Genomic DNA, 11543 nt, shown 5'->3' with positions numbered 1-11543 from the left:
CACCAACACCATTTAAATCCCCACTTGCATCTCTTAAACTAAGGCTAAGGCCAAACCCAGTCAGTATGTAACTTCCAAAGTCAAAAAGTGAAAATCTTTACGGATGTTTTTATCCAACCTGATTAATTAGATTCACCCTTGAGATGTCAGAGATACTTTTCTTCAGCTTGGAACAGAAGAGACCTGGTACAGAAAACACTATAGACAATTGCAGAAACAGATTATAAACTAACTTTTATGTAACAAAGCATTAGAGAACATCCCATAGCTAATCCTCTGGCTCTATAGAAAGTTAACTCCCTATCCTCCTTGGAATTTCATTAAGATTTACACGAAACAATATATACTTGCTCAAAAATGACAACAATTGGCCTTCGGTTTAAAACTAATGAACGGCCCTCGCCACTTGGAGTTGAACTGAACTTTCCAGCATTCCATTTGTTGCGCGACTCCTCTTTCTTGCATGCCATTGTTTCAAGTTTAAATATAGTCATAGCATGTAGGGGTGTGGATTGCAGAATGCAGATGAAAAGAGGTTTCAGTCATAGTGAAAGACATTGTACCCCCTCAGGTAAATTCAAAGGCATGGGAATGGCTATTATGTGCCTCTGGAGCACACCAGAAGATGATGAACTTCCACATGCATCCGTTTGTCCCCGAACATGAAACTTGGCAAAACGGTTGATGACGGTAAACCTTTCCAACTCCAGAACCTCTGCTCTGATGATTGCAACTGATGCTGTCTTATCTAATCTGCATTATCAAATAGGATACATAGCAACGTGATTAGAAATAATGTTCTATTTTGAAGATTGACAAAATAGTCAAAGTGGTCTTATGTCTGTCCAAAATTGCTCATACCTTTGGAAGTCATTCTCCAGCTGCTTTGTTCTAACATTGAAATTGTTCAAAACTTCCAAAATTTGCTGGGGACGTCTTTCGGAAATTTTGGCTTTCTCGGAGTTGCTATAAAAGATGAATTGAAAGAATAATAAGTTTTGGTTCTCAAAAAAATGGTACCAAAACCATACCACTTCCACAAGCAAAATAGAATGCCCAGCTTTTTCTTTTCTTTTCCTGGTGAACAAAGTTTCTTAAACTAGGAGAATAATACTCACAAGTTACTGTTGCTCAGAGGTGCAACAAAGTCTTTCACTGAACAGTAAGCAAAACTACATGCATCCCCAAGTGACAGTCTAGAAACAAAATATGAAATGATGTCATAGTTTGTGGCAGCATCTGCAGAGAAGATGGAAGGTGGTGCAGGACGAAACAATTGCTGAACAAGCTGTGTGGTTAGCACAAGCCTTCTCTTTGATCGTTTTATCGGCTGCACAACTTCAATCATTGCAACCTCATCTTCAACCTGTCAATAAAAGTAAAAGGAAATTAAGAACAGATGAAACTAAAGAATAATTTTAATCACACAATTCTTCCACAAGTTAAAAAAAAAAAAAAAAAAAAGATGAAACTGAGGAATAATTTGATCACACTATTGAGTTGGAACTTATGATAAATGCTTTGGTTTCTGTGTGTATTTAATGTGGCCTGGGAAGGGGGTTACACAAACCTTCTCAGTCAGCCTGTTTGTGGCTTGTGCCCAGTCTTGTTCAGCCACACTGCAGAAACAAAACTTTGTCATTAAGAGAACAAACAGTAAAAGGGAATGTCTGGTCTTGTGTATATATGTATATATTGGATCCAAGGAAAAGTTCAGAAATAAAGAACAAGAGAAAAGGAAAACAGTATCAGAACACCCCCCCCCTATCCTCTCATTCTTCCTTGCAACCAAAACTTACATAGGTTGACACAGAGACAGAGAGCTGTGGATATTATGCATTCACCTTAAATTTTGAAGCCTCCCGGATTCTTGCATCACTTCTTTGTGCCATGGTCTAAGCTCAACTGTCATGATCTTGCGCTTTTTTGGCCTCATAATAGCCACTTGATTGGTGAACTCTGATGGCACCTGTTGACTTGCTACCAAGGCAGCAGCAGCAGCACCTGGCCAAGCTCTGCCATCTTGACCAGCATCAGCAGCATCTACCCATTGCAAAGGCGATTGAATATGCAAATTCTGAGATGGCTTTCCAAGAGAAAAATGTGAGGCAGCAGCGTTAGCAAGCCTAGCATCGAACATCGGCGACATCTGTCCATTTCTAAGAGTCCCATATTGCTTAAACCAGGAGTTTGCCATATGCAGATTAACATGGCCGTGCTCTGTAGGATTAGATATCACAGTTTTGCTACTAGATTGAGTTTGAGAGTCATTATACCCTACTGCAACAATCTCCTGAGGAAATCTGGAATGAAGAGCAGATTGTGAAGGAGCTTTTCTTGCTGCTGCTAAGAAGCCAACAGCTTGAGCATCCCCATATAGAAAAGAATTGGGCTGTGATGTTGTATTTAGTCTACCATCCAGGTGTCTGAACCTAGAAATGTTATCATGTAATTGCTGTCCCCCCAAAGTTGCAGCATGTTGAGCATCCAAAGCATTGTCTGAATTATTCATTGCCTGCACTTGCTGCAGAAGGGCATAATTATGGTGGTCATTATGTGAATGGCTGATAGATTCAAGATTTCTCTGAGAAGCTTGAGAAAAGATGTCAGTGTGACTTACTTTATCAACATGTTGCTGCTGAGCATGAGACACCAACAAGCCAGAATTCAGAGCAACTACATCTGAAATATGCTCTTGCCCTTTAGCCATACCACCTGATGAAGTATCAAGTATATTAGATGAAATGTGCTGCTGTAGTATCTCTTTTCCAGCAAGCTCTTCCATATGATCATAGCCCTGTAAATTAGACGATGTGCTAACTTCAGATGACTTATATCCCCCTTCAGTCGAATTCGGATCAACTGGCACATGCTGAGCCCATGAAGTACTGGTCATATAATTATTTTCTGGCTCCATGGAGGAAGGAAAATTGGAGAATGGTTGCCTCTGAGCCGGTACATTTCTCCATACATTGTATGGCTTTGCAGAGTTTTCACCCTGTTGTGACATGCCTGACAAGTTTGAATGATGAGATATAGGCATAGTATCCAAAATTGGGAATGGTTGACTGACAGAATTGCTATGCATATGTTGAGAATTGTCTTGAGAGCACACTTGGTTAAAAGGTGAAAATCTGTTAGTACTACCAGGTATGGATGCTTGAAAAGATTGAGATGTCACTGGTAAACCAGATGGATGTATTTGCAACTGACTTCCTGTTTCTGGACGACTCGGTGAAAATGATACAGCAGAGTTTCCCTGCATATTGGCATATCCAGAAAAGCTTGTAGGTGCAGTAGTACCAGATTTATTATCCCAATGTGTTCTTTGAGCAAGTTCATGTGATGGTGTGGAAGAATTAAATGAAGACGGAGGAGTATGCCAAGCCTGACTTTTCTTTTCTGACTCAGCATTTACTTGTCTAGAGTTGAGATCATTTATAGGCAGTGGAGATCTCGCAGGGATTAAAACACTGTTTGGATTGGCCAATTTTTGAGACGGAGGAGCCAGCCTCAAGCCAAAGCCTTGGGAAGCAGAGGACTGAGAGAACATTTGAGCAATAGATGTATCACGTGAATCTGCTCCATGCATTTCAGTTAATGGACTACCGTCAGCGGATCCAATTTGCTTACAGGTGCCATCATCCCTTGATTGGTCAACCTTGTGCAGTAGCTCAAGCATGTGTTCACTGCAAGATTTGTGTCAATTAAAGGTTCCATTAGATCTTTAATTACATGCACTAGTTGAAGAGCTATACCATGATTAGGAGTTCAGAATAAAATAATGACAAACATTCCTACCATGTTTTGCTACATGATTCAAAAGGAAAATATGCAGAACCCCGTGACAGCCTTAACAGTAATGCAAATAATAAACCGTCTATACTGACAAAAGTTCACAGAGCCTTGAGATAATAATTAGTGCTTGTAAGAAGATCAAATAAACTCTAAGCTTCCAACTTATCCTAATGTGTGCAACCACTGACCTTGTCTGAGAAGAAATATTTGAACCTTCAGGGAGGACTGATCCATGAAAGCTAGTTGATGCATTAGAACCATGATCACCTCTAGAAGGTACCTCCTCTGATACTCTCGGGCTCCCTTGAAAATTAGGCGTGGATCCCTACAAAGTTGACATATTATGTTACTAATTAACAACAGATAGGATGCAATCAAAAGACATATCTTGATGAATATTGAAAATTTATTCACCTCATCTACATCCATTGGACTACTGGAAAAGTTATCAAAAAACTTTAACTGCTCACGATGCCCTTTTTCATGACTATTGAGACCTTTCAAGGAATCATTAGAATTCTCCCTCTGTTGGCGATTCTTCTGCTTGTCTTGTGATTCATGTGCCCTGTCATAAGAGTCAACTGCAACATGAGGTCCATTACTCATCTGATGTTGACTATTTACCATGCTGTCACTGCCCTTATCAATAGAAATGCCACTCGAGAGTCCTTTTTTATGCTTTGTAGTACTTTGTGAGTGCTCAAACATCTGTCCAGTCCATCCAATAAATCTTTGATCCTTCTCACCATCCTGAACCGCTGACTTCTGAGGGTTGTAATTGACAGCAGATTCATGGGAACTATCGTTGCAAAAATCCTCTCTCTGTTTAGATAATAATTGCATTCCAGGCTGATGAAAACCAGGGAAACTGGAGCTCGTGCTAGAGTCAGTAACCATAGGAAAAGGTTTTGAACTGAAGGAGCCACTCTGCAAGTTGCTATCAACCCAGCTGGTCTGTTGCCTCTCACTGCCCACAAAGTTTGAAATATGATTATCAGTGGACGCTTCTGTATTTTGAAAAGTCAAGCCACTCCACTCCTCCTGTATCCCGGTATCACTGCTGGAAGCCTCTGCCACAGCAGACTGCATAAGTGCACTCCAGGTCCCACACTGAAATGAATAACTAGAGTCTGGATGTTCTAATGTGTTGCCAACACCTGCAGCACCTGTGTCAGGTCGACTTCCAAAAGTATCCCATATGTTCTCATCCATATTGTACAAAATCTTCGCTTCCATTGGGTCTAGAGGAACCAGACCCTGAGAAGAACCATGTTGCTTTGTTTGTTGAATTGCAGGCCAAGCACCTTGTTCTTGTCTCGCATTAAACTCCTTTGTAGATGTGTTCGCCTGTGGTGCATTGCCCTCCTGAAGATTTCCTGGAAAATTGCCACTGGTTAGACCCTGAATAGGAAGTTGTCCCAAATTACTTTTCATCTGAAGTTCCTGCTTGGACATCAAAGCTCCTTGGGGTACACCGACAAGATCTGAAACAGCATGCTGATCCCCTAAGGAGGGGTTCCCAAATCCAGAAGACTGTATTGTGGATTTGGGTGCTTGACCACCAGCCTTGGCCAACAGATTGACAGAATTGTGGGCCATTCCTTGGAAATGGGGATATTGACTCATGTTGCCTCTTGTATTAGAAACAGGCGTACCATATAAAGATGCATCAATTTGCTGAGGAGTTGGACCCATTGAACGCAAAGCCTGACCTTGTTCTTGAGGGAATATCATTTTATTAGATACACCTGGTGCAACAGGAGATGCACCTCGCTGCATCCAATTCATCAGCATATGTTGAGCATCATGAACAGGAGTTCCATTAATGAGGGGCGAAAACTGAGCACCAGCTGCCTGTCTGGGAGTACCAGAAAACTGGTTTACGGGGTTCTGTTGTCTCAAATCACCTAGCTGCTGTTGCCTCTGAAATTCTTGCAGTTGCTTGAACATCATGTGTTGCTGCAGCACTTGCATGTCATTATACCCAGGCTGCTGCATTGTTTGGGGCTTTGGAGCATTCACCTCTTTGTCTCTCACAAATTGTTGCTGTCCTCTATGAAAGTTATAGTCTACAGAAGCTTCAGTAATCTCTGATCGATCGGAATTTGTTGTTAAGGTGGGACTGTCAGCACATTCATTTTCAGGTTGTGATTTGAAGATAGAAAAGCCTCTGGAACTCAAAATTCGCTGGTCACAACATGTGCTTTCACCATAAATGCCTTGCTGGTTCTGGTTAGGTTGGAAATTATGGCGTCCAACCAAAGTTTCATTTGTATTCTGTGGATTTTTTATGGTGAGACTTCTGGAGTGCTCTGATCCTGGAGGCCATTGTGTATAGTTTTGGTCTAGTGGCATGCGCAAAGACTCAACATTATGTCCTTTCACAGAAACTGCAAAAACCAAAACAAATATCACACAACTCCACAGAGGCATGAAATAAATGTACCATTGATAAAAATAGTGTTACAAACCAAAAGCCCCTTTTCCTTTTCCTTTTGGCAGGGAGCAGAAGGGGCATATGTTATATCAAGAAGAATTTGGAGAATCTGCTAAAAAGAGGTAGAGAAATGCATATCATTAATACCTGATCGTTGTAAGGTATGGTTCTCTAGATTCAAATTTGGTGGTCCACCAATCTGTATCGGCTTACCAACCCAGTGATTGTAATCAAGTACTGGCCAATTTCCACCAACAGCTCGTGATATATGTGATGTATGCTGGTTCTGGGAAGAGTTATCTAGCTCATACACATTGCAGATGCGATCTTCAACTTCGTTACCAGGCATTAAAAATCAAAACTGCAAATATTGTCCAGCTAATAGTTCGAGTAGAAAGTAAGTATATCCATTGCTAAGGCACTTTAAGTTGTCGGACTGCTCAAAAGCTGAAATAACATCCTGCAGAAGTTCATTTCAATAACTCAAACTCCAAAATTTTAACAATCCTAGAAAATAGACATGGACAAAAATGCAACCAAAAGAAAATGCCAAGAGCAGAGCTTGCATGCAACAAAACTGGATGCTCATAACAACTAACAACATTCACTAAGACATATGAACTATTATGTTAATTATAGAACATAAAGCAATAACCTTGGCACTTCAAAGCTACTCAAACTAACTTTCTTATTAACTAAGATATAAATCAGTTGGAACTTGCAATATGCCTTCCCATCTTATAGAAAAGTACTGATGTCTAAACATACTGAATAAGTTCAGTATTCAAAGTAACCAATCAGTGGCGCAGAAATCAGAATAACACCTAACCAAAAACCAAAGTGCTTTCCTAACTCAAAAAGGAGTTTAAGAATCAAATAAGAAAGATAAAGAAATGGATAAACTCAGACGTCATACACTAAGCCAAGATATGAAATTCAAGATATAAACATAGAAGAAAATTCAAAGCACAATAATTACAAAGATGTAACAAATTAAACCCACAAACTCTGAAAAAGAAAAACCCTAATCACAAACACGCAAACCTAGCCCCTTCACTCCAACAGGCATGTAAGCAGAACATTTGCAGCTTAATTTCACCACAATTAAAACACAAAGTAACAAAATTAACACTAGCATCACTCATTTCCAGCTAAAAGAAGTACAATTACCAAAGACCCAAAGCAACCCAAGCAGAAGCACCAAAAGTGTTTACCAAACTTGACAGTGTGTGTGATCTGAGAGAGCGAGAATTTAGGGTTCTTTTGACACACAGAGAGGCAAGCAAATGAAGTAAACGGCGTGCTGTTTTCTAATGGGATGATCAATTGCACGAAGCCAAAAACCGAAAAAGTGTTGAATGTTTGTTTAATTTCCTCTTGGCTTTTCAGCTACAAAATTTCACTTCCCCTTTTCTTCAAAAAATAAAGATAAAAAAACAAAAAAAAAAAAAAAAAACTTCTTTAAAGCTCCCACTGATCCTCTTCTTTCTCTCTCTCTCTCTACAAACGGAAGCGCTCTGTAGTGAGAGAAAACTTGGAAATTCGGACCAGAGAGCTGAGCAGAGCAAAGCAAAACGATCGACAGACACAGTGGCTGTCCAAAAATGACAAGCTCAACAAACTATTATACGCTTTTAAAATGCGGAGAAAAATTTAATTATTTATTTGTTTTTTTTTTAATTTGCTTGCTCCTTCTTTTGATTCGGAACCGGAGCTCTAGGTTCGGAGTCAGGCTTTGTGAGGGATGATTATACCCTCATTCTAGAGTGTACGTATTTATTAGTATTTGACCGTTGGATAGAGATCTTTAAAGGTTGAACGGTAAAGATCTGAAGACGGAGAAACCCTTTATCGTGGGTTACACCATATCAGTGTGAACATGATATAGGAAAACTGTAAAGGGAGGATATGCGGATTCCACGCGCTTTTAGTCACGCGTGGGCTGGAGTACTTTTTTTACGTCACTTCTTAGATTTTTAGATTTTTTGTTTCTAAATATTTATATTTAGTTTGTTTCAAAAAAAATATTTATATTTAGTTTTTTCTTTTTATTTTCCAATTTCCATAGCTGAATAGCTATTTTCTTCTCTTCTCATGTGATTTTTTTTTTTTTTTTTTGTAAATTATTTTCCCGCCGCCGCCATTAGCTATAATCAAGTAGAGAGAAGATAGACTACTAGTAACCAAAAAAGAAGAAAGAGTATACCAAACGGAAATGGATATTATTTTAATTAGGATAAGATAATAAAATAGACTTAAGTTTTATAGGACCTATCAATTTAGGTGTCATGTATAAAATAGTATTAATATAAATTTAACATTTAAAAAAGAATATTAATTTAAGTCTTGATAACAAAATATGTCACGTTATTTATGTTACTCTGTTAAGATCTTTCAATTGTATATGAAGAGAGAAACCATAACTTAATAGATTAATATAAATAACGTGTCACATTTCGTTATCAAGTCTAAATTGGTACTGTAAGTCTGCATTAATGTTATTTTGTACGTGAAATCTAAATTGTAATTTCTTAAAAAAAAATAGACATATTTTATACCTTATTCCTTTTTAACTTAATATCTATAAGCTATTGGGACATTATATTGTCAAAAAAAAGCAAAGGGTAAATTACATTCATGGTTATTGAACTTTATCCATTTTAACATTGTAGCCACTAAACTTCAATTCTTCACGATATGACCATTGAACTTTACATTTTGTTACACCGGTGGCTACTGTGACCATTGACTAGTCTTTTTCAGCCATTTACTCCCCTTTTAATCGGTTGTCTCTCTCATTTCATCCTTCTAAAACTTAAAATTTTCATTTTACCCTTTCTTTCTTTCTATTTCTCTTTGTCTTTCTCTCTCATCCCTTTCTTTGTCTCTCTTTCTCTCTCTCTCTCTCTATCTTTTTCCTCAAACGGGTGGCCAGAGGTGGTGATAGTGGTGGTATGGTAGTGGCATGGATGGAAGGAGGTGGTGATAGTGGTGGTGGTGGAAGCGACAGTGATGGGAGCTATGAGATTCAATTGATATGGTTTCCGCCGATCAATTTCTGCAGATCGGACAAGATAATAAAGTTAGATGGATTCACATTCACACATTGATCTATCCGTCTCTGTCTCTCTTACGACTTCACATCTGAACAAACCCTTATTTCTTCTCTTCTATTCCTTTTATTTGTTTCTTTTTGGGAATTTTCATAAATAATAAAAAAAAACTTCTTCTTTCTTTCTTTCTATTATGTGTTTCAGTTCCTACATCTGGGTCTGAAGTGTGGAATGCAAAGGTCGGACCTTTTTAGCTAACTGATCCAATGGAGCACTCATTCGTAAGTTGGGTTCTCTCGGGGTTTCAAAAACTGGATTTGTTTCGATTTGGAAAGCTGAGTAGCCACTACCACCACCTCCGGCCACCCGTTTGAGGCAAAAGATAGATAGAGAAAGAGAGACAAAGAAAGGGATGAGAGAGAAAGACACAGAAAAAGATAAAGAAATGAAAGGTAAAATGAGAATTTTAGGTTTTAGAAGGGTGAAAGGAGAGAGACAATCGGTTATAAGGGGAGTCAACGGTTGAAAAAGACTAGCCAACGGTCACAATGACCACCACATACAAAGTGTAAAGTTCAATTGCCATACCGTGAAGAATCTTAACTGTAATTAATTAATTAATTAATTATGATTCTAATACTTTTAAAAAAATATGATTCTAATAATTAATAAAACTATTGAATTATATTAATGACAAATAATTCGGCTTGATTCTTAAGAAAAAAATAAATTTATTGCTACTTCTAATAGTATTAGTTACTCGTGATTCCAAGAAAAAAAATGTGCCACGATTCTTAGAAAAAAATTCAATTTGGTTAGAGTTTTGAGTTCATAATTTAGATTTTTAGGGTTTTTGAATTTTAGATCTTGGTATAAAGTTTCGGGTTTAGCTAAATTTCTTTCTTTGCGCAAAGAAAATAAAGTTTTAAGTGTAATTCAAGACTCGTTTAGTTTACCTTTTCTTAGTTGTTTCCTATTATAGTTTGTTGTTAGAAAAGTAGATATTCTGTGTTTTTGGAAAAAGCCACTTTTCAGGTATAAAAGACAAACAGTGATTCTCTAATCAAATACTTAAAACTCTTATTTTTAATATGAGAAAATAAAGTAAATAAACACAACAACAATGTGTATTAAATGATTGAAAGTTCAATGATTACATTAAATATCAGGTTTTTTTATTAAATATAAGAGTATATATATGTGTGTGTGTGTATGTGTGTGTGTGTGTTACAAGTAAGATTATAAATTGTGGATACAAATATAGGACCAAAAAGATGGTATAAGATTAAAATGAGAATATAAAAGTATAGTGGTAAAAAATGCAATTTAATAAAATATAAAAGTATGGTGGTAAAAATGAAATTTGACAAAATATAAAAGTAGATTAGTCCATGAAGTAGGATGCGCTAGGTTGAGTTTTAACGGCTTAGCTTAAAAATATTTAATCTAAGTTGTCAATCCAACTCATTTCCCCTACTAATTTTAGGCAATTTGTTCTTAAAAATCAACTCTCAAAATTAAATTTTTAATATGTATAAACTTACCTTTATATATATAAAATAAATAATCATTATGTATATATTATATAATATACACATCAAAATATATAAGTTAATAATTTATATTAATTTTCTGTTTCATCATCCAATGGTGAAAACCACACCAAGTAACGGTACTTTGTAAAAAACAAAGTAACCATAGCGGACACCTTTATATTAATAGGTTGGATGATACGAATAAATGTATCTTATTTTTATAAATTTTAAGGATAAGGGTGAATTTTGATCATACTATATACGCCTGGAAGATTTTTTTATTTGACTAACAAATAAGTAATTCAATGTGCATTAAATGATTGAAAGTTCAATGATTACATTAAATATCAGGGTATTTTTTGTAGGAAAAGAAAAGAAAAGACAAAAACAAACAACACAGCAAACTAACCCGGGATTAGTCTCGGAAAGCTAACCCCCACATTATCTTCCGAAATGTGAGAACTTGTGTTAGCCTTCGGAGGTCGAATGTCACATGCGATCGATCCTTAGGAATACTCCGACGTACAAGTTAGTAATGATTCTAGAGGGAAAGCCTTATATATATATATATATATATATATATATATATATATATATATAGAGAGAGAGAGAGAGAGAGAGTAAGCAGACCTTTCTATTGGAGCTTGGGGTCTTTATATAAATGTTTTCTTTTGTGATTTTGGCGATGGCCTCGACTACTGCCCATCTGGTGAAATGATC

At 37.1% G+C, this 11543-nt stretch overlaps 1 protein-coding gene across 3 annotated transcripts; it reads right to left on the bottom strand.

Moving 5' to 3' along the window:
* Positions 1–215: 215 nt before the first annotated feature.
* On the bottom strand, positions 216–7847 carry LOC136208451 (uncharacterized). 3 transcript variants are annotated; one of them, XM_065999358.1, is made up of 10 exons: positions 7406–7847; positions 6383–6695; positions 4213–6188; positions 3987–4123; positions 2621–3689; positions 1845–2524; positions 1571–1619; positions 1119–1366; positions 862–966; positions 216–753 (listed from the first exon to the last, which is right to left on the bottom strand). In XM_065999358.1, exons 2-10 carry the CDS (start codon positions 6582–6584, stop codon positions 543–545), a joined length of 4677 nt encoding a protein of 1558 aa, XP_065855430.1. In that variant the 5' UTR covers positions 6585–6695; positions 7406–7847; the 3' UTR covers positions 216–542. The 3 variants fall into 3 exon arrangements, with proteins under 3 accessions (XP_065855430.1, XP_065855411.1, XP_065855420.1); XM_065999339.1 differs by having other exon boundaries at positions 1845–3689; XM_065999348.1 differs by having other exon boundaries at positions 1845–3689; positions 7450–7847.
* Between the last annotated feature and the right edge of the window lie 3696 nt (positions 7848–11543).

This window comes from Euphorbia lathyris, chromosome 1, assembly GCF_963576675.1.
Source record: "Euphorbia lathyris chromosome 1, ddEupLath1.1, whole genome shotgun sequence".
NCBI lineage: Eukaryota > Viridiplantae > Streptophyta > Magnoliopsida > Malpighiales > Euphorbiaceae > Euphorbia > Euphorbia lathyris.
The sequence above is the reverse complement of the archived record's forward strand: the minus strand, read 5'-3'. Positions and strand labels throughout refer to the sequence as shown.